The sequence below is a fragment of the Schistocerca piceifrons genome, chromosome 3 (genome assembly GCF_021461385.2).
Source record: "Schistocerca piceifrons isolate TAMUIC-IGC-003096 chromosome 3, iqSchPice1.1, whole genome shotgun sequence".
Lineage (NCBI taxonomy): Eukaryota > Metazoa > Arthropoda > Insecta > Orthoptera > Acrididae > Schistocerca > Schistocerca piceifrons.
Genome location: NC_060140.1, coordinates 83,900,286 through 83,924,655, shown reverse-complemented (window position 1 = coordinate 83,924,655; position 24,370 = coordinate 83,900,286). Strand labels below are relative to the sequence as shown.

At 39.1% G+C, this 24,370-nt stretch overlaps 1 protein-coding gene across 1 annotated transcript in view; it reads left to right on the top strand.

Moving 5' to 3' along the window:
* LOC124788415 (CLIP domain-containing serine protease HP8-like) overlaps positions 1-23,677 on the top strand; it is a 46,259-nt gene extending 22,582 nt beyond the window's left edge. The window contains exons 3-6 of the mRNA XM_047255680.1: positions 7,944-8,095; positions 9,947-10,170; positions 16,677-16,879; positions 22,504-23,677. Of these exons, the coding sequence (XP_047111636.1) occupies positions 7,944-8,095; positions 9,947-10,170; positions 16,677-16,879; positions 22,504-22,689 (765 nt within the window). The 3' untranslated portion in view covers positions 22,690-23,677. The remainder of the gene's footprint in view (positions 1-7,943; positions 8,096-9,946; positions 10,171-16,676; positions 16,880-22,503) is intronic.
* Positions 23,678-24,370: the final 693 nt, after the last annotated feature.

The window sequence follows — 24,370 nt, the reverse complement described above, 5'->3', positions numbered from 1 at the left end:
CTGTGGCAAGGGGTTGGGAGGCATAGAGATGGAAAATTATCCTGAGCGGGTTCGCTGGGTGGTGGAAAACCACAGTAGGAGACGTGGAAGGATTTGAGTAGAGTGTCCCCACTTTCTGGGCAGATGATAGATAGTCAAAACCCTGGCAAGGGACACTGTTCAGTTGCTCCAGTCTGGGATAATACTGGGTGATGAGGAGGGAGCTTCTTTGCAGTTGGTTTTTAGAGGCACTGGGAGGATTAGGGGTGTGTGAGAATATGGCATGGTAAATTTGTTCAAATAGCTCTGAGCACTATGGGACTAAACTTCTGAGGTCATCAGTTCCCTAGAACTTAGAACTAATTAAACCTAACTAACCTAAGGACATCACACACATTCATGCCCGACGCAGGATTCGAACCTGTAACCATAGAGGTCGCGCAGTTCCAGGCTGTAGCGCCTAGAACCGCTCGGCCATCCCGGCCGGCAGTAAATTTGTTTGGGAACTAATTTTGGAAAAAAGTGCCTATCTGTGAAGGCCTTTGAGAGCCCTTAAGTATACTCAGAAAGGGGATGCTCATCACTGCAAATATGATGTCCATGGGTGGCTAGGCTATATAGCAGTGATTTTTTGGTTTGGAAGGGATGACAGCTGTCAGATTGTGTGTACTGTGTATGGTTAGAAGGCTTGAGATGTACAGAGGCATGGATGGATCAAAGAGTTTGAGGACAATGTCCAGAAAGGTGACACATTGGGCTGAGACATATGGGAGAGAAGGTGTTGGAGCTGTGGAGGAATTTGAATAGGGTATCTCGGCTCTGGATCCAGAACTAAAGATATTGTCAATAAACTTGAATGAGAAAAGGAGTTCATAGTTTCAGGAGGCTAGGAAGGTATCCTCTAGATTGCCCATAAACAAATTGAGAGAGAAGGGCACAATATGGGCGTTCATGGTCATGCTGTGGATTTGTTTCTATATCTTCCCCTCAAAGGAGAAGTTGTTCAATGTGGGGATATAACTGGTTAGATGTATAAGGAATGAGGTAGTTGGTGTGGGGTACGAAGAATACTGGCAAGGTTACTGCTCAGTACCATGCCATGTTCATAGGGGATGATGGTGTACAGGGAGGTGACATCAACAGTGACAAGTTGGGGTACACCATTGTCATGTGCCCCATGATTGCACCTGCTATGGTGCCCATGTGTCGCATTCCTATCCCACGTATCTGCTGCCTCTGCCTCCCACACTTCTATCCCACACACCTGCCACCTTCCTCTGAGCCATCAGCCATCCTTCCCCAACCCCTGATCCCACTTCCATCCTCTTTTATAACTCTACCCAACCCACAATCCATCACCCCAGCCTACGTGCTGAACTATAGTCCTGGCATTGTGTGCAAGCCGGCACAATGTAGTGATGCAGTGGCAGAGGTGTGCATGTGCATGTGTGCATGTGCGTGTGCGCTTGTGTGTGTGTGTGTGTGTGTGTGTGAGAGAGAGAGAGAGAGAGAGAGAGAGAGAGAGAGAGAGAGAGAGAGAGAGAGAGAGAGAGAAGGGGGAGGGAGAGAGAGGGTGAGAGAGAGAGAGAATATCGATCCATGTGTTAAAAAATTTGTCAAATGCTAGCAAAGTTTTCAATCCTTTTTTGTGTCTGTCTACAGCTCAAAGCTTTCATTGTTTGGTGAGTTCTTTCCTTCACAACTGAATTATGGACATTCTGCCAGAATACTATGTAGCATCTACTATGGATGGACAAACAGTTCCTGGCTTTGTACAGAAAAAATAGAGTCAGTTTTAACAGTACACATGTACAACACACTCACCCATCCCCTTCAACACTGATGAACTTGTGACATTGTTTTTGCAGATTCTCTGGTCCACTTTAAAAGAAATTATATGATGAATGATAAACCAGCTCTCAGCAGCATGTTTGACATCTTCAGTATCATCAAAACAAAAACTCTTCATCTTAGGAAACAAATGGAAGTTGAGGGTGTCAAATGAAAATGCAGGGATTCCAATTTGGCAGCCACAACAGTGGGCATTGGTAAATTGTCCTGCAATAAAAGTATCCCTTTGGTTAACTTTCTCTTTTCTCCTTAAAATGCCCCCTTTGGTTGGTTGGCTGTTTATCCTTGCAGCCTTCAGTTACAGTCCACCAACAAAATACCATATTAATCCCCCACAAAATGGCAATATGACTTTTTTGGCCAGTTTTGGGGTGCTGAGTTTCTTCAGTCACAGGGACCCCACAGTACTGCCATTCTTTTGACTTTTCTCTGGTTTTGGGATCATATAGGTGGAGCCTTGTTTCATCCTCAGTCACTAGACTAGCCAAAACGTCCTTTACAGCATCAGAATAAGCCACTACAGCTGTGAATGCTTCAACCCATGCCTTCTTCTGTTCACTGTCCAAATATTCTGGCACCCATTTTGTCATAAACATCCTCATGTCCAGGATATTGTTAATAAAAAAACCAACATGCTACTACGAGATGTGCAGGTATCAACTTATAAATAGCATCACACATTGCTAGTTCTATTCATCTACAGCTGCATGTACATGGCAATTCTACATATCACACTTAAGTGTGTGGCAGAGGGCTCATCGAAGCACTTTCACACTAATTCTCTATTATTCGGCTCTCCAATGGGAAAAAGTTGGCGACTGAAGTTTCATGAAAATATCCCACTGCAAAACAAAAAATGCCTTTGTTTTAATGATTTCCACCACAAATTCTATATCATGTCCATGACACTCTCTCCCCTATGTCTTGATAATAAAAAAATGTGCTGCCCTTCTCTGATTTTTTTCAATGTGGGCTGCCCATTATAAGGTTCATTTTCAATTATGAGATGTCCAGTTTGACATGAGACACCCAGGTGTTGACAGTGCTGCGGGAAAGATGCTCCCCTTGTGACTGTGACACATCAGTGTGGAATTTTTTCAGGACTGTCCATGGAGAAACGAAAACTTCACAATCCCCAATAACTCCAAAGACGCAAACCTTGTTTGTGCCTCTGACAAGTCACATTCTCCTGCAATTAAAAATAGTTATAAGGATAGGAAATGTGGTATTTGCACAGTTACATAAAAAGATATCAGGTTTTCATACAGTCTGCTACTAATTTCATTTTTCAATTACAGGCCAAAGCCAGGTACTTTTCTGCCCCTATCTCCTCCAATAACTGAATATTTTGTAGAATACTCAACAAGGACATTGTAATTACTACATTTACTTAACAGTGGTGTTATTCCATAGTATTACCTATTGTAAGCAATAAGAAGTTGTAAATGAACTACAGAATCCTTGACATCAGTAGAAAAGATTTTGGCTCTTTGTCCTTGTTCAGCTATACAAGTGGAGTTCTTTATTGGCTTAAAAATACACCCATAGACATAAGAAATAAAACTGGTAAGGTCCTGAAATTCAACTGGAGGAATATGTTATCAAATGCTTCTGAGTCCTCATTAACTCACATACTCAAGCAGTGGGTTAAGTATGTTGTGATAGATTAACAGCAACTGAGTAGTGTAATTATAAAAGCAGACTCTTTTCTTGAGTAAAAGTAACTTCCTAATTATGTAAGACCCTAACATCAGGATTTTTAAGTGTGTGAAATAAAATATGCAAGAATAGTTCATTGCAAATATAGATTGCTGAAGCAGTTCACCATAGCTATGTCTCTATTACAAAATATGTTTTGACTCATTTTATGTCTCAGAAGGTTCTCCGGAACACAATGTGTGTTTGAGTTAACGAATAAATTATGTGAAGAAAGCATATAAAGGTACTACCAATACCTTAAAAAATTAGGGCCAAATTTATTTTAAGCAAATTGTGGTACTCAGTATTTCTGAACACAACCAAAAAAATTAAATGGCGTTATTCACTTGACACAGTCATACATAACTTCATCATAAGCAATAAGTTGCACAGTATAAATGTTTTTAAGATGCAGTTAACAGCAGAACATAGCACAGAAAAATCTTACACTCCCATCTCACTACAGCAGAACGAATTAATAGCTGATAGTATTTCAATGTACTTTAGTTGTAATTTCTATTGAGTATACAATGACCATTGTTGTTGTATTTGTGTAGCACAGATTCATCCTCAAATATTCTTTATATGTAAACAATATGACAGTGGAAGCTCCAGGTCAGAATACCAACAATGTAAGGAAAAAGATAGATTGCTACTAAGCAAAAAAAGATGACAGGCACAGTGAAAAGACTGTTACATATTTAGCTTTGGGCCAAATCCTTCTTCAGAACATGAAACACACACACACACACACACACACACACACACACACATTCATTAAACAAGGAAGAATGTATCATGCACACATGACCACCATTTCCAGCAGCTTGGATCGGAATGCTTGTTCTTAGAATAAAGTTAGTAAGGTCAAATGAATGGTTGATTGATTTGGGGGAGGGTACCAAACAGTGAGGTCATCGGTCTCATCAGATTAGAGAAGGATGGGGAAGGATGTTCACTGTACCCTTTCAAACAAACCATCCCAGCATTTGTCTAAAGCGATTTAGGTAAATCATGGAAAATCTAAATCAGGATGGCTGGACATGGGTTTGAACTGCTGTTCTCCTGAATGCAAGTCCAATGTGCTAACCACTGCGGCATCTTGCTTGGTTTAGTAAGGTCTATGAGGAGTAGTGGGTTTGGGGTCTGAAGGACATTGGCAAAAATAATGTTCAAAGCTGCAAGTCCATGGGCAGGAGGGATGCTGGTGTTTAGGGAAGTGGCATGAACAGTGGCAAGTAGGGATCCAGGAAGTAAAGGAGTAGGAATGCTGGAGAGTCAGTGTTGGTTGGGGGCACAATAATCAGCTACAATGGAGCAGTCAGGATTGTTAGGGTAGTGGATTCTGGAGAGCATGTAGAAGATAGGTATGCGGCATGTCATAGGGATGAGGAGGGAAATGGATTCAGAGGAGAGGTTCTGGGAAGGGCCTAAGCCTTTGAACATGGATTGGAGGTTATGTTGGTCAAGGGATAGGATCACTGGCACGATTTATAGGTGGACAAGTCATATAATTGGTAGAGGCCTTCCACCAGCTATATACTGCAATTCATAACAACATAGTGGAACCTTTGTCTGCAGGTAGGATGATTAAGTCAGGATTTGTTTTGAGGTTGTGTACGACAGTCCTGCTGAAAGGTTGGTGTTCTTAGGAAGGGACCTGGAGAAGGATGGTGAGGCCAAGTTGGAGGTAAGAAATTCCTAGAAAGTGACCTGGGTGTGGTTAGGTGGGAGCAGGGGACAGTCACCATTGGATGATGATGTAAACTGAGAGAGACAGGGTTCAGTGTTGAGATTAGGTTGGCTTTGGTTGGAGGTATTGGTGGCAAAGAAGTAATTCCATTGCAGAGATCAGAAGGAGATTAGATCTTTGACAAATTCAATGGTTAAATTTAGGTGTAGGGCTAAAGGTGAGCCCTTTGGATAGGACTGAAACTTCATGGACCTGAGGGTTTTGTTGGAAAGATTAACAACAGTGTTCCAGGAATGTTCTAGCTCTGGATTTGGTGGAGTGTAGATAAGTTGTTTGCGGATGTGGCAAGTTGAAAAGGTCAGTTGGGCTGGGTCTGGGAACTATGAGGGGTGATGAAGAGGAACACTGTGGGTATATAGAGGGTTGTATAGTGGTGCCCCAATGAGGCAGTAGGATGTCAGCAGTTGGATACCTTATGGAAGTGCTCCCCTAGATGCTGGAAGTAAGGGATTCAATTTCAAAGATGTGATGTATGTAGAGGGATTGTATAGTAGCAGTATCTTGCAGAGGGGGGACAGAGGTGGTTCTGGGATGCCTGTGCCATGGAGGTTGCGTTTTTGCAGTACTAGGTATGTTACGGCCAGTGACTGGCAGAATCTGAAAAGGTGGTCATTGTGAAAGGAGGTGTGGGATCCAGGTAAAGGAATATTTTATGGTTATGCCATTGGGGCTGGGGGAAGCATTTACAGGACAGAGGACAGGATGCAGGACGGGGTTTTAGTCAGGGATAGGGGTAGTTTTCTGGACTGGTGCAGAAAAATGGATCAGGGGTCCATTGGGCAGGGATGGTATAGGGGAAACAGGGATGATGCAGAAATGGGCAAATGGAAGTGTTGGTGGTCATGAAGGGAGCTGGATAACAGAAAAGACATGTAAAAATACATAATGACGTGCAAAAACACTCACAGATACATAAAAAAATGTTCAAATCCATAAAAATAACCACAAATACTTTAAGAACATGCAAATACACAGGAGAAAAGGAACAGATGAGATTTTGGAGTACATATGGGTTGCGATAAGGGAAGAGGGCGCAAAGGAGGACTGGTTAGGTCAAGGATCACAAGTTTGTGTGACACAAAGATGTGGAAAATAAAACGCAAAAATATCGAGGATGACATAGGAAACGGGCTCAGTAGGAAAAATTACAACTATTGGTGGGAGGAATTTGAGGCATCAAATGCTGGCTCCATCAACAGTCCACACAGTCATGTAGCTGTCTATTGTGAGCAGATAAGATTCTTGATACAGTGTGGCTTGGAAGTCAGAGCATGTGCAGATTGGATGGTGATGAACAAACACAGGAAAGAAGGGAGAAAACAGACACTGAGAAGATTAATGCTTTAGAAAATAGTAACTAAACAAAACATCACAAGATTGTGGGATGGAAGAAAAGGCATTAAGCAAAATCAAACAATGGAAACTCCAGGTTGGAATATCAACAGTATAAAGAAAAAGGTAGATTGCTACTCACCATAAAGATGACATGATGAGTTGCAGACAGGCATGATGAAAAGACTGCTACACACTTTGCTTCTGGCCAAAGCCTTCTTCAGAAAAAGAAACACACACACATTCATTCATACATACAAGCACACCTCATGCACACATAATCACCATCTCTTGCAGCTCGGACCTCTCTGCCCTACCCTCACTTGCCTGTCGCACCGTATCTCGCCTGTGTGCCATTTGCTTGGCCATTTCTCTCACTTTGTATTCTCTGCCTTTTCTTATATTCTTTTCTCACTGTGCGGTCTATAAACACCTGTTCTTCCTAAGCGATTTCCCTGCTATCTCATTCTACCCTGCACCTCTTCCATGTTTCCAACATTCATATCACCCAAGATCACTACTTATCCAAGCTCAGCCACTGAGGGTTTTGTCTGAAATTTCTTTTGGTAACAGTCCTGTTACCTACTGTCAACATCACCTCTATTGGATGAATACTACTGCTATGTAAATTATCTGCACCTACTGTCAAAACCACCTCTATTCGATGAATACTATTGTTATGTAAATTATCTGCAAAGTGCAGAGTCCACAAGCATCACAAATTGTTTAAATGACAATATGTGGCCACAATGACTGCCACTGGATGAGTTAAAATATCTCTCTGTTTTATATTACACTGTGACAAAAACAGTAGGGGGTAGCAAGGAATAATCTTTCTAAATGGGAATGTTTGAAATGTAGTCATAGCACTCAGTAAGTCACACAACAGTAAAAATAGATCATACTGTACAATGATTCGGCTTCACAATCAAAACTGCACACCACTAAAAACAAAATAAAGGGCTGTTCTCTCCCATCTGCCATGCCAGTGAGGTGGAATATTGTCAATCAGTAAATTATTAGTGCTCATAAATATTAGTGCCCAACTTTTTAAGGTTGATAGCTATTTTCTTTATTTTTACTATCCAAATGAAATCTTTGTTTTGCATGCAAGAAATTTCAGCATCACTTCTCATCAATTTCATTAATTCTGCTTTTGCTAAAAAAAAAAAGTTCAAATTTGATGATTAGGTGAAGTGTTCAGACATCTCTTGTGGTATGTGGTGACTGTCATTTAACAGTTCTGTTTTGGCAGTCATTGTCTTTACATATTTTGCTTGTTACTTGTTTGTATGCAAGTAGTAGTTGTGCGCATGTGTGTCTCATTCAGGCTGATGACACAACACGGATCCTTGGAGGGAATCCAGTGCTGCCGCACCAGTTCCCTTGGCTGGCTGCCCTCCTGCTGGATGGAGAGCTACAGTGCGGTGCAGTCATCATCTCCCATCGCTGGCTGCTCACTGCAGCTCACTGTGTCACTTTGTCAGTACTCCTCACCAAAAAAATTAAGCTCAACACAAGTAACTTCACTCTAGCGTTTGTTGTTCATTAAAATAAATTATAGCAAGCTCCTCAAAGTGGATTTTCAGGCATGTGGATTATCTGTGTATATGTTCATATTTGCCTTGTTATTGGCCAAGAGCATTACTTTTCACTATAAAGTTTATTTCAAGCAGTGCTCACAAAATTATTCAGTGGCTACACCTGGTTTCAACTGACTACTTTTTATGAGTATCCCAGAGATTTTGATTTGCCAATGGCTGCACCAAAATGTGCTAGGAGCCAACATTTCATTGAAGATACTAGTAGAGGACTTCCTCTAATAGAAGTTCAATATTAGAGGAGGAAAGTTGCTAATCACCACATAGGGGAGATGCTGAGTCATGATAGGCACAACAAAAAGACACAATTATAGCTTTCGGCCATTAAGGCCTTTGTCAGCAGTAGACACACATACACACACACACTCACACAAATGCAACTTGTACACATGTCTGCAGTTTCAGACAACTGAAACCACACTGCAGTAAAGTTGTGTTTGTATGAGTTTGTGTGTGCATGTGTGTATGTGTGTCTATTGCTGACAAAGGCCTTAATGGACAAAAGCAATAATTGTGTGAATCTTTTTGTTGTGCCTATCGCGACTCAGCATCTCCGCTATATGGTGAGTAGCAATTTTCCTTCTCTAATATTGTTACATTCCATCCCGGATTTTCCATTGTCTAATAGAAGTCCCAAAGAAACGTTTACTCCCAGCATGTTTTAATGCAACCATCAGCCAACCTATATTTATTTGGGCTACTGATAATAAGTACACAGTTGAAACTGGTGTAGTCACTGAATAATTTTGTGAGAGTTGCCCAAAAAACAACTTTATGAGATAGCCATGTATAGTTTGGTGATTTCTGAAAAAATAAAAACCTGACATTAAATTATAATTCGGTTGAATACTTTTATTTAGAATACAAACTTCTGGTTGTGAAGATGTAGATGACCAAAAACATTTGAAAGTGGTTAAATAGTGATGCCTATGAACCAATATGTGGGCAGTTAACTGATAGTGAAAAAAATGTGTTCAGTAGGCAAAGAGAGTGAAGATGAGGCACACTGCAGCAATATGCATGGATCTGTTATTAGAGTATGCAGGACAAAATTCACCTGTCTATAATAGTGTTTTGATTCTCCAAGAAATGAGAACCATCATCAGCAAAAATGAAAATGAAAGACAGAGGCAGGAAAAAACTAGCCTTTTATTTTTCAAAAGTGAACTTAAGGCAAGTTGTAAGAAATATAGTGTGTTCTAACTGTAGTTTTGTTAATAAGTTGTCAGTGTTTGGCAAGTATTGCACAAGTAATGCAGTGTGCTTTCAAATGCGACATGTAATGCGCTTTTTAAATGTAGTAAATACCTGTTATACTTTGGATTATTCATGTTGTTTGGTTATCTGTGGCATACTCAGTCTGCATTAACTCAGATACTGGGAGGCTGCTGAGGGTAGCTGAAAATTATGTTTGAAAGATCACTTGATTTGTTGTAGTTATGCACATATGAAGAACATTTCAAAACCAAATACTGATACTCTGAAACATTATAACATGTGGATGAGTTATATTCAGTCATTTCTTCACTGTAATTGAATCAAACAATTTCTCATTTTTCGTATGTTCTGTGTTCACTGTAATGATTGGTTGTAATTAATATAGGTTAAATTATACAAAAATGCATATGCCTGAAGGAACAAAAATTCAGTACTAAGTATGCGTGTCTATTATTGATTCCACTTTTTATTTTGTGGTTCCCGTTCAGCTTATTGTTGTGCACAACTGTTGCAGGTACTCCAGCTCACAGCCTCTTCTGGCTAGATTCTCGGTGTACTTGGGCGCACATGACATATCTGCAGTCTCCGAGCCTCAGCGTTTACAGATGACACTCAGTCGTGTGGTTTTTCATCCAGGGCATTTGACTATTCTCAGAGACATTGCCCTTCTCGAGCTGAAGGAAAGCATCAGTTACTCATCTGTGATCAGGCCAATTTGTTTGCCAAATGCTGAACAATGTGAGTGCATGAATTATGACTAGTCATTACTTTTATCTTACCATAATCAGAGAAGAGTATAAAAAGTAAGTGTTAATATTCATAAAGGCAGTTTTTTCTGATTTATAATCAGTCATCCAAACCATATGACAGAGATTACCAATGATAAAGCAGTGTTTTGCAGCTTTGCATGTTGACATGATTACAACAAAACTGGTAACCACAGACTATGTACACTGATAGTTCCCAGAGCTCTGTGGGACACATGCTATGTAAAGTTGCATCTGATTACTATTACTCACAAAACATAAAGAGTGATTCCATCAGTGTTAAGCCTATGCTTACCCAGTCACAAATCTCCTTTCCAAGTACATCTGTGGTCCTACCTCCAAATTATGCCTGTTCTATGCAGGTTTCTTCTGCAAAAACCTCTTGCCCTTCGTCAGTTTTATCATCAACCATTACTTTTGAAACATGCCCCTTCTCAATGTATATACTTTTTTTTCCTCTTATGACAACACTGTGTCTCACTTTCTCCACCCATACCGTTCTCCTAAACTTAGAGGCTGCTTCCCAGACTGTGTTCATTGTTCTACCCTTTTTGTCATTGTATTCTGCCTCTGTGTTGGTTTCCTGCCTGTCATATTTACTCTCCCACTTGTACTAACTGTTGTTATTGTCTTCTCATACTCATTTTTTCTTGCTGTTTGCAGTGACATCTTCAGCTCCCTTCCCCTTCTGTTTTACTGCTTTCATCTCTCAGAGATAAATTGTCTTTCCTCATAATATCTCTTTTTCACTATTGCCCCTTCCAAAGAAAGTTTCTATCCTAGCTGCTGGGAATGTTTTACACTTTTATTGGAATGTCTACCGCAGAGACAGGCTGGACAGTGAAGGGGGAGGTGTGTTTATAGCCATAAGAAGTGCAATAGTATCGAAGGAAATTGACGGAGATCCGAAATGTGAAATGATTTGGGTGAAGGTCACGGTTAAAGCAGGCTCAGACATGGTAATTGGATGTCTCTATAGGCCCCCTGGCTCAGCAGCTGTTGTGGCTGAGCACCTGAAGGATAATTTGGATAATATTTTGAGTAGATTTCCCCACCATGTTATAGTTCTGGGTGGAGATTTTAATTTGCCGGATATAGACTGGGAGACTCAAACGTTCATAACGGGTGGCAGGGACAAAGAATCGAGTGAAATTTTTTTAAGTGCTTTATCTGAAAACTACCTTGAGCAGTTAAACAGAGAACCAACTCGTGGCGATAAGATATTAGACCTTCTGGTGACAAACAGACCTGAACTATTTGAAACAGTTAACGCAGAAGAGGGAATCAGTAATCATAAAGCGGTTACTGCATCGATGATTTCAGCCGTAAATAGAAATATTAAAAAAGGTAGGAAGATTTTTCTGTTTAGCAGAAGTGACAAAAAGCAGATTACAGAGTACCTGATGGCTCAACACAAAAGTTTTGTCTCAAGTACAGATAGTGTTGAGGATCAGTGGACAAAGTTCAAAACCATCGTACAATATGCATTAGATGAGTATGTGCCAAGCAAGATCATAAGAGATGGAAAAGAGCCACCATGGTACAACAACCAAGTTAGGAAACTGCTGCAGAAGCAAAGGGAACTTCACAGCAAACATAAACATAGCCAAAGCCTTGCAGACAAACAAAAATTACGCGAAGCGAAATGTAGTGTGAGGAGGGATATGCAAGAGGCATTCAATGAATTCGAAAGTAAAGTTCTATGTACTGACTTGGCAGAAAATCCTAAGAAATTTTGGTCTTATGTCAAAGTGGTAGGTGGATCAAAACAAAATATCCAGACACTCTGTGACCAAAATGTTACTGAAACAGAGGATGACAGACTAAAGGCCGAAATACTAAATTTCTTTTTCCAAAGCTGTTTCACAGAGGAAGACTGCACTGTAGTTCCTTCTCTAGATTGTCGCACAGATGACAAAATGGTAGATATTGAAATAGATGACAGAGGGATAGAGAAACAATTAAAATCGCTCAAAAGAGGAAAGGCCACTGGACCTAATGGGATACCAGTTTGATATTACACAGAGTACGCGAAGGAACTTGCCCCCTTCTTGCAGCGGTGTACCGTAGGTCTCTAGAAGAGCGTAGCATTCCAAAGGATTGGAAAAGGGCATCATCCCTGTTTTCAAGAAGGGACGTCGAACAGATGTGCAGAACTATAGACCTATATCTCTAACGTCAGTCAGTTGTACAATTTTGGAACACGTATTATGTTCGAGCATAATGACTTTTCTGGGGACTAGAAATCTACTCTGTAGGAATCAGCATGGGTTTTGAAAAAGACGGTCGTGTGAAACCCAGCTTGCGCTATTCGTCCATGAGACTGAGAGAGCCATAGACACGGGTTCACAGGTAGATGCCGTGTTTATTGACTTCCGCAAGGCATTCAATACAGTTCCGTACAGTCGTTTAATGAACAAAGTAAGAGCATATGGACTATCAGACCAATTGTGTGATTGGATTGAAGAGTTCCTAGATAACAGAACGAAGCATGTCATTCTCAATGGAGAAGTCTTCCGAAGTAAGAGTGATTTCAGGTGTGCCACAGGGGAGTGTCATAGGACCGTTGCTATTCATAATATACATAAATGACCTTGTGGATGACATCGGAAGTTCACTGAGGCTTTTTGCAGATGATGCTGTGGTGTATCGAGAGGTTGTAACAATGGAAAATTGTACTGAAATGCAGGAGGATGTGCAGCAAATTGATGCATGGTGCAGGGAATGGCAGTTGAATCTCAATGTAGACAAGTGTAATGTGCTGTGAATACATAGAAAGATAGTTCCCTTATCACTTAGCTACAAAATAGCAGGTCAGCAACTGGAAGCAGTTAATCCCATAAATTATCTGGGAGTACGCATTAGGAGTGATTTAAAATGGAATGATCATATAAAGTTGATCGTCGGTAAAGCAGATGCCAGACTGAGATTCATTGGAAGAATCCTAAGGAAATGCAATCCGAAAACAAAGGAAGTAGGTTACAGTGCACTTGTTTGCCCACTGCTTGAATACTGCTCAACAGTGTGGGATCCGTACCAGATAGGGTTGATAGAAGAGATAGAGAAGATCCAACGGAGAGCAGCACGCTTCATTACAGGATCATTTAGTAATCACGAAAGTGTTATGGAGATGATAGATAAAGCCCAGTGGAAGACTCTGCAGGAGAGACGCTCAGTAACTTGGTACGGGCTTTTGTTTAAGTTTTGAGAACATACCTTCACCGAAGAGTCAAGCAGTATATTGCTCCCTCCTACGTATATCTCGTGAAGAGACCATGAGGATGAAATCAGAGAGATTAGAGCCCACACAGAAGCATACCGACAATCCTTCTTTCCACGAACAATACGAGACTGGAATAGAAGGGAGAACCGATAGAGGTACTCAAGGTACCCTCCACCACACACCGTCAGGTGGCTTGTGGAGTATGGATGTAGATGTAGATACAGACATAAAACTAACCATCTGGCTTCAGTGTGTAGTATAATTCAAATATTCCCACATCAAAAAATAAATAAATAAAAATAAAACAATGGAAACTCCATGCAGGAATACTGATGATGTTGGAAAAGACAGACTGCTACGTACCATAAAGAAGACATGTCAAGTTGTAGACAGTTAAAAGACACTCACATGTAGCTTTTGTCCTCAGCCTCCATCACTAAAAGAGAGACACACAATATTCGCACACACATAGAAGCAAGCACATCTCATGCACATATGGCTGCCAACTCCAGCATCTCGGGCCAAGATGCTGGAGATGGCGGTTGTGTCGAGTTGAAGTGTGAAAGCTACATGTGAGTGTCTTTTAATTGTGCCTGTCTGCAACTTGACATGTCTTCTTTACAGTAAGTAGCAACATACTTTTCCTATATTGTTAATAAATAAAAATGTATATGTAAGACATAAAGATAAAAGTACAAAAACACATCAAGGTTAATAAGCCTAATGTTAATGTTGTTCATAAACTCTGCAAATGGGGTGAATTAGCTACTCTGGAATATATTAAAGTCTCAAGAGAGAAGACTGAAAGTCTCTTCTTGTCAATACTTACAAAGCCCAAATATTGGTGAAGAGGTATGTTGTTGTTCTTGTGGTCTTCAGTCCTGAGACTGGTTTGATGCAGCTCTCCATGCTACTCTATCCTGTGCAAGCTTTTTCATCTCCCAGTACCTACTGCAACCTACATCCTTCTGAATCTGCTTAGTGTATTCATCTCTTGGTCTCCCTCTACGATTTTTACCCTCCACGCTGCCCTCCAATACTAAATTGGTGATCCCTTGATGCCTCAGAACATGTCCTACCAACCGATCCCTTCTTCTGGTCAAGTTGTGCCACAAACTTCTCTTCTCCCCAATCCTATTCAATACTTCCTCATTAGTTATGTGATCTACCCATCTAATCTTCAGCATTCTTCTGTAGCACCACATTTCGAAAGCTTCTATTCTCTTCTTGTCCAAACTATTTATCGTCCATGTTTCACTTCCATACATGGCTACACTCCATACGAATACTTTCAGAAATGACTTCCTGACACTTAAATCAATACTGGATGTTAACAAATTTCTCTTCTTCAGAAACGCTTTCCTTGCCATTGCCAGCCTACATTTTATTGCTACAAAGGTTATAAAAGCCACATTGTTGTATTTATCACTGGAAGCTGGAAACCTACTACTGCAACACTTGGCAGCAGGCAATAAACTAACTGGCACACCTGAATGCACCTGAAAGTTTTACATATATCACAACTGGGTTGAAACAGGGTATACAAACATATGGTAAAGGCTGAACGTGAAATTAGTGAAAAGCAAGTGCTACACACTGAGGTGACATAAGTCATGGGATAGCAAAATGTACTTATACAGATGGCAGTAATATCACGTATACAAGGTATAAAAGGGTGATGCATTGCCAGAGCTGTCAATTGTACACAATTAATTCATGTGGAAAAGGTTTCTGACATGATTTCGGCTGCATGATGGGATTTAGCAGACTTTGAATGTGGAATGGTAGTTGGGGCTAGATACATGGAACATTCAATTTTGGCACTTTTTAAGAAATTCAATATTCTGAGATCCACAGTGTCAAGAGTGTGACAAGAATACCAAATTTCAGGCATTACCTCTCACCATGGACATTTCAGTGGCTGACACCCTTCACCTAATGACCAAGAGCAGAATTGTTTTGCGTAGAGTTGTCAGTGCTGACAGAAAAGCAACACTGCATGAAATAACCACAGAAATCAATGTGGAATGCATGATGAACATATCCGTTAGCACAGTGTGGTGAAATCTGGCGTTAATGGGCTATGGCAGCAGATAGCCAACACAGTGCCCTTATTAATGGCAAGACATTGCCTGTAATGTCTCTCCTGGGCTTGTGGTCATATTGATTGGACAATAGACAACTGGGCTGTGTTTACATGTAATGGACTGGGTTCTGGTTATGTTCAGCTACTTAGAAACCATTTGCAACCATTCATTGATTTCATGTTCCCAAACAACAATGGAATTTTTACGGATGACAGTGTGCCATGTCATTAGGCTACAATTGTTTGCAATTGGTTTGAACAGCATTCTGGACAATTCGAGAAAATGATTTGGCCACTCAGATCACCTGACAAGAATCCTATCAAACATTTATCGGACATAATCAAGATATCAATTTGTGCACAAAATTCTGAAACGGCAACAATTAAGTAATTATGGACCACTATACCACTATACAGGCAACATGGCTCAATGTTTCTGTAGAGATCTTTCAACAGCTTGTTGAGTCAATCACATGTTGAGTTGCTGCAAAATAAGCTGGGCAAAAGGAGGTCTTATACAATATTAGGAGGTATCCCATGACTTTCATCACCTCACTCTGTTATCACTAACCATAATTCAAACAAATAGATATCAGACTGTTAAAATACTCTGTTTTCCTTAGCAGCCTACATTATTTGGTGTGAGAATATCAACAAACAATTTTTAGACTAGCTCAGTTAATGACTGAAAGCAAACAATTTCTGTGGTGACAATTTGTAGTAATGAACAGCAGAGCAATTGTAAAATGTGTAAAATGTGATTTAATAAATTAGAATAGAGACAAATACAGTCTTCAAACATTTTAAAATATACATCATTTTATGTCAATGGTCTATTATTTCTTGAGCTTCAAAAATACCATACAGTTATGCACACACAATGCTAAATAGAATTATAATTTGCAATTCTAAACTGCTAGTGTTTAATTTTCCAGCACAGAGCTGTAATTCCAGCCATGAGCCCCTGAAAGCACAGGGCCTGTAGCATGTGTTATATGGATAAACTATCTCTGAGTTAATGACACAAATGATGTCTTATTCTTATGCAGTAATTAATTTCTATTCCGAGGATTCTGTAGAATCTTCATAAGTGCACATTACTCCAGTCAACACTATTCTTTGGTTACTTATGTGCAGTTCTTCAAACAGCAGACAACATTTGTTACAGTTGAAGCTCTAGAAGAGGCAGGCACCCTGTCAGAGGTGCTGGGCTGGGGAGAGGTGGGAAGCGGCCAAGTGTCGGCGCTGCCACTGCTGGCCCCAGTGCAAGTGGTGGGCCGTTCCATCTGCCAGCGTGCCTGGGCTGCACTTGGGGTCACGCTCCCACCCTACACCCTGTGCTCTGGCTCGCAAACTGCTGGCACTTGCAATGTGAGTCTGTGTGTATAAATGTCACAATATTAGTGCAAAAACTTTGTTTCTGCAATTAGACATTTCTAAGAACATTACAGAAAAACTTCAGATATACTTTTGGATGAAAAGCACGTTGACTAATAGTTGAACATTATAACTGCTGTTGTATATGTGAGTAAAAAGCATGCTGTCTCCAATTTTGTCACTTTGAGTTAGTCATTACTTCTTGTAGTTGAGAAAGAGACAAAGTATACAATGTCCTGGGGTGTATATTCCCCAACAACTTATAAGTTTACTGATCCAGTTGAATGGGTGTTTTAATATTGCTTCTTCTTTTCTTTGTGTCCAGTTAATGGCTGCTTGGTGACACAAGTAAATTTTAAATAACTTTTCACAACTCCAACAAATTTGATTTTCCAAGTTTATGTACATTTATTATCACAGAGCTTGGCTGATGATGAACAGTTTTATATAGTAAATTTCACAGATCAGTAAACCTACAAAGACTACAATGAGTGTAAATTGCACTAACAAGTGGCAGTATGGCACTGGTACATATTCAATAAATGTCCATTTGAAAATATACACAAGTGTCTACATGCATTTGACTGCGTTTTACAGCTGCTTGGCATGGACTGAGTTATGTATCAATGACTACAAACATTACTTAAAGAAAGCTGTATGTGGACTGACACGGAAGTTTACATAATGAATGTTAGATGCAAACTGACTGTGGCTTTGTGCACAGCACCTATTAAAGACATGCATAGGACAGTTATTGCAAAATGTTAAAATATACAGTTATTACATTTTCAATGTAAACAGAAAAGAAACTTCTCTCTGTCCAAACAGGCCTTGGAAGGCCCAACGGTACTGACCGACAGCCGTGTCATCCTCAATCTATTGGCGTCACTGGGCACGCACAGGTGTGGAGGAGCACCTGGTCAGCACACTGCTCTCCCAACCATTGTCTGTTTTCATGTCCAGAGCCACTGCTTCTCAATCAAGTAGCTTCTTAGTTGGTCTCACAAAGGCTGAATACAGCTCATTTGATAACAGCACTTGGTAGATCTGAACAGTCACCTACCCAAGTGCAAACCCAGCCTGAAAGCTCAAACAAATTTCGGGCTTGCAGCCGGTCGTCGTTCAATACTTTGCACGATATTTCAACTGGGCACCTGCCAGTCATCTTCTGGTGAGCCGTCGCAGACTGTCGAAAACGTCCTCCATTCCACAATATATAGCGTACTGTAACTATTCTGCGCATGCGTCGAAAACTTGATAGTTGAACCACACTGCCCGCCGGCAGCACCCTCACTGGTGGAATAGCAAAACTCAGTCGCCTTCTGCGTTGCTGTTTGCCACGGCAGTCGACGCAATCTGTCGTCTTCGATTTGAGCAAATTGTGGAGATGATGGGATTCCATGCACTGTCCAGCTGGTAGCCGCTGTCACGGTTTAACAGATTTTCCGCCAGTCGTATTTCTACGGATTCTTTAATAATGGAGTCCCAGAAAGACATTGCTGTGGACAAAATCATTGTTTCTTCATACTCCATTGAATTTCCAGTAGAAATACAATGTTCAGCAATAGCGGACTTGCTTGGCTGCAAAAGGCGGGTGTAATGTTGATGTTCAGTGCAGCATTCTTTCACGGTGCATGTGGTTTGACCTATGTAAGCCATACCACATTGGCACGGTATCTTGTAAATTCCGGGCTTTCGTAGTAAAAGATTGTCCTTAACTGATCCCACAAGGTCCGCAATCTTCGATAGTGGGCGGAAAACCACTTTTACCTGAAATTTTCGAAGGATTCTTGCTATTTTAAACGAATTGTTGCCAACAAAAGGAAGAAAACCTAAAGATTGTTCCGGCATGTTCTCCTCTTTATTCACTTCCTGCTTCTTAGTTTTAACTGTTAGTGCCCTGTTAATCTGCCCATCTAAAGACAGTATTCAGCAAAAATGGGTATTCCATCCAGCAGACATACGACATATGTACAAGTGCAGCCATGACATTATTACAGCACTGTTAATATCTACAGCTAAATATTTTATGTAGCTTCATTTCTGGCACATTGCTGTCAGTTATTTGAGTACATTACTTTCCTTTGTTTAAGCAAAGAGTGAACTCGAAGCAACCAATCACAGATCGAGTTTTGAGCAGTGCCAGCAATATGTGGGCAGTGAAGCTGTTGCATAAACATGGCCTTATGATCCAGGTACCTGTTTCTGGCCTAACAAACACATTCAAATTAAGAAATGGCATTTTTCCACAGCCCACTAGGTGAATAGCAGGCTGTTCCCAACATCCCACCTCAGTTACACGACTTGCAGACATTTGAAACACGTTCACATTATTTCATGGTTTACTCTAGATGCAAAGCTGGAGTACACTGATCACTGATTCCATCCCAGGGTGTGTGGGGTGGCAGCAGGAAGGGCAACTGGCCACCCCTTTCAATTAACCCGGCCACCCCTTTCAATTAACCATGCCAAATCCGTTGAAACCATGCCGACCCTGCGCAGACTGCGGGACAAGGCACTAGTGGAAGAAGTAGAAGATTGAGGGGTATTCATCCCTTTCTTAAAATAATCTGATAGAACATCTGTGAGTCAATATTGCTCATAACATGGAGCAATGAATGATTATCACTCCAACAAGCACCTGGCATGGAGCTGTCTGCGGATACTGTATCCCTAACTAGTATCTTTGAATTTAAAGAAGAACAATTAGAAAAGCTGAACGAAGCAAGAATGGCACGTAAAAACTGAATCTGCTGTTACATATATTCCTACGTCTCTTCTCTTAAGACAGATATGGATAAATTTGAACAGAAGCAGGAAGAATGGTTAGCTAACATCTGGTCTTAAAGTATCAAATAGTAAAGAGAGACAAATTCCATTCGATATGAACCATTAATGATTAGCAAGGAGAGGTCCCCAGTGGTGTGATCGACTTTTTGAAATTATCTATGTGGTGACACAGGTTAAGGTCCCAGGTACCACACCTTGCAGCCATTCATCCTGGTGGGCCTCTCATCTGATTAATTGCGCAAAAAAGTTTTCAGAATTTCACATAATATTCTATAGCTTTAAAAAGTATTGTACTACAGATTGATTGCATAGTGTAATGGTTATAATGCAAGAGGTTGTGGTGTTTTGAATTTTTTTATTTTTAAATCTTTATCATAATTACTTTGAGCATTATTTTTATTCATTTAACTGGACTAAATGTATTTTTTAAATTATATCTACACTTTTGTCACGTTATGTTACTCATGAAATTAACTTTTTCAGTTACTCTCATTGTTTGCTCCTATACTATTTTTCCTCTTGGAATCTTTGTACATGTGCTTTTAATTATTTCTGCATGTTAAGATTATTGCAATTTCTTCCATTTTATCATCATATATTATCATCCATGTTGTTGCATTCACTATTTTTATGCCTCAGTTTGCTTGGATTTTGTTTCTCCTTATAGACCCCTCTTTCATTTAAATCTTGATCTGTTATTTTCTCCATAGTGCAGTAAGAATCTATGTGTTAAATATTTGTGTGAGGATCACTGTTCAAGAAAATTTACATATTTTAACGAAAATTACATTTATGACACCACTGCCCTCTCGGTATAAATAGATTATTTTGTCCTTTGTTTTTTAGCTACTAGATTGGCATTTTCAAATGTTTAAATGTTAAGGCAGGTAAAAAACACTATTATATTTACAGGAAGAAAAAATGAGAGCAGTTGAAAAAATTAGTATGTTGACTGAAATGATGTGACAAGGGAATAGAAATAATAAAAATTGCATTTAAAGCAATTAATTGAATAAAATAATAATAAAGGTCATTTTGATAAAGATTTACAAATAAAATATTCAAAGCACTAAATGATATTCAGACACACAAACCCTGCATATGAGGCCTATACTGCAACCACTACACAACTGATCTGTATAACATTTCTTTTTTAAAGCTGTAGAGCATCACACATCATTCCAATCTTTTTTCCGATTACTCACAAACGAGGTTGCAGAGTCTGATACCTGGAACCTCAGCCTACAATACCATATAGATGGCTTCAAAAATTTGATCCCATCTTGTAAGAACAGAGGCTATATCAAAAGCTAATCTTAATTTTCCAAAAATAGTGCTTTAGAAATTAGTGAGGACATATTAACCAAACAAATATTCCAATATTTTTGGAAACTGAAGCAAATAACATCTTGCAGCACAAATACTAAAAAAAATCTAGAAAAATGGTATTTGGAAATCATACACAGAAACCCTTTCAAAAATAAAATGCAAATTTACAAGCATACATGTACATTAAAAATAAGATATAAGGTGTAGTTTGCTGGAAGAAAGAAAGTGACAACATGGAGAAAAGATAAACAACTGTTGGAAACTGTGTAAGTACTAGAAAAAGAAACTGAATCTTGCCTTTCTATGCAACACATTTTCAGGCAAGGATGTAATATACAGCCTTACTGTAGCACAGCTAAGAAGTTTTCTCAAGACTGAGCCTGCAATAGTTGGGTTGCCAGCCTTGTCTGGACTGACCACAGCTTAATTCATTGAATCACTCCAGCATGAGGTACTCTAAAGAAGTTAATAAAATAGAACTGGATGTTCATTAAGCAGGAAACAAAAAGAGAAAAAATATGGAATTCTGTTCCCTGCACTGACCACAGCTTAGAACACTGAATCACTCCAGCATGATGTACTCCACAGAAGTTAGTAAAATGGAACTGGATGTTCATTAAGCAGGAACAAAAGAAGAAAAAGATAGGAAATTCTGTCTCCTGAAAGTATTACTATGACAAATGGGAATAATTTTAAATCACTGGCCTCCAAATTAAACCATGTGCCAAGCATTTATCACTTAATAAAGGATTTTAAACCTAACTGTACAACTACTGCAGATTGGTATTCCTAAACCCCATTTAGGGTTTCTTCCAAAGAAATAATGAAAGAAGACTGCTGCATTAAACTCTGAGATAAATTTTTAGCCAAAGTTACCTTGATGGACTAGCTCCACTGGAAGAAATGATGTTGAGGAGAAATGGATTCTCCATGTTGTAGCCAACTGTTTCTAGAAAGAATGTTTTGAAACATCCTAGCAGATTAAAATGGTGTGGCAGACTGAGACTCAAACCAAAAGAACTTCCTTTTCATGGGTAATGATCTCATTGACTGATCTATAAAGGCTGCGGCTAAGCCATTTCTTCACAATATACTTTCTTTCATGGGTGCTAGTCTAGCATGGTGTGCAGGAGAGCTGTTGAGAAGTTTAGAAAATAGGGGAAAGTATTTGTAGAGATGAAGCTATGAGGGCATGCTGTAAGTTAAATTTGGATAGAATAGTAGGAAAAAACAACCCACGCACAAGGCACAGTTCTGGTTTCAAATGTGTGTTTCATACATAGTTTTAATCTAAAAGGAAACCTCAAACAGTGCATACTCAACTGCAGTGTGATAGATTTAACTGTCAGCTGTAGTTTGCTTATGATTGTTCTTAGTAAGTACTTAAACAGAAAAATGCAAATATAAATGGAAAAATAGTTATCTGCAGATTTTCATGTCACAAGTTACTTCCTAATCTATCATTTTTTAATGATATGCATTATACATTTCTTGATCAGGGAGACAGTGGAGGAGCCCTGATGGCTCAGGATGTTGACGGACTTTATTATGCCACAGGCATAATCAGTTTTGGAGCTCCAAAATGTGGCACTCCTGGTATCCCAGACGTCCACACTCGCATTGTCTCCTACCTAAATTGGATTTCTTTGGTCACCAGCGGTGGTGGTGCCTGGAATTACTCATAAATGGTGATTTAATTTTATCTTACAGTTGTGAAAATTAGTTAAAACACTTATGAAATACATTCTGTAGTAAACTGCAAACATAAATTGACACCTGATACAGAGATTGTATGAAACATCAACACATGCACTCACAAGACTCGAGTTGTAACACATATGTTATTCTTTGATTATCTTAGTCAATAGTGCTAGTGAAACACGAGGAAATAAAAAGCAGAAACAATGGCCTTAAAACACAGAAACAATGGCCTTAAAACAAAAAAAGGTGACAGTGTACCTTTATAAAGCTATATTCCATTCCACAATTCATTTCTCTGTGACTGAATGCACAGTACATATTTAACTGTTTGTCCTAAACTTTTTAGTGGGTGCTATTAGTCAGCTTGTAGTAGGTGAACATACAGAATTTGAGTAGATATGTAATGGGCAGTGTAAGAGATTAATTTACACAGGAACTGTTAAACATCCAATTGTTTTCCAGAATGGAGAAAACAAATGCTTCAAACTAACATGTGAAGTTACTGAAGCATAATCAATATTAATGCAATGAAGAACTTATTCCCATTTCATTCTTAACTGAGTTAGCAATTACATATACTTACATATGTGGTATAGCCAGTAACCTCAAATGCTGATGGTAGGCAAGGAAAGAAATTGTTACCATTTTTTCTGCAAAGAGACTGCATAATATCAGTTCTTTTACTTTCCTACAAAAATAGTTTGTATCTCATTTACATTATTATTTTTGGAACTGGTGAAAGAAATGAATATTACTCTCATAAATTTATACTTACACTTTTATCAAGTGATACCAAAGATTGACAGATATGCTCATTTAATCATTTCTGAGTCTGTCAATAGGTTTCAGAACACCATCAATGTCCAGTGCTGTTAATATATCACAAAAATCACTGTTAAATTATGTGCAATTCAGTTTAGTAAACATTTCCTTGTTGATGAATCTCCAGCATACTGGATTAATATATTTTATATGTTTGTCTGTCACTCTTCATGGTTAAACATGACTTTGTTGTACGTGTATGTATAATTTTGACATGGTTTATATGCTACTTCAGAGAATACTGTTTTGTTCATGTGGATGATTTTGAAAATGGATTCAGGTAACCTGAAACTAGTCATCAATTAAATAAAAAGAGGATCTTGCAACTTTGGCTGTCTTTATATTGAAGCCATTTCCTTTTTAGGTTTGTAAATATTGCAGTGGATGCTTTCATGCACAACAGATAGAAGTCTGTAATGCTATTACACCTGAAAAGCCCATCAGGATGATCCTAGAAACTATTTCTCATTGTTTAAATTTTTGCTAACCAATGTACACTTTAGAAAACAGAAAAATCAAAGCCAGATGTTAATATTGGATTTTTGAAAGGGTTAGATTTTATAATTTTGTGTTGATTTTAATGACAACATTTTTTAATGATTATATTTCCAAAGTAACATTTTTTAAAAAAGGTAGTGTTCTAATAAATCAAGAAAATCAGGGCTTTAAAATTAATTATATGAATTCTGCAGCAGACACTTATCAACAGGGACAAAACTTTGAGTATTCAATGGCTTACAAAATATCTCCTAATGTAATCTTCTTTATACTGAATGTTGTATACTTTCGTATCATAGTGATCAGTCAAATGCAAGCTATACTTTAAACAAAAGGTTCATAAAC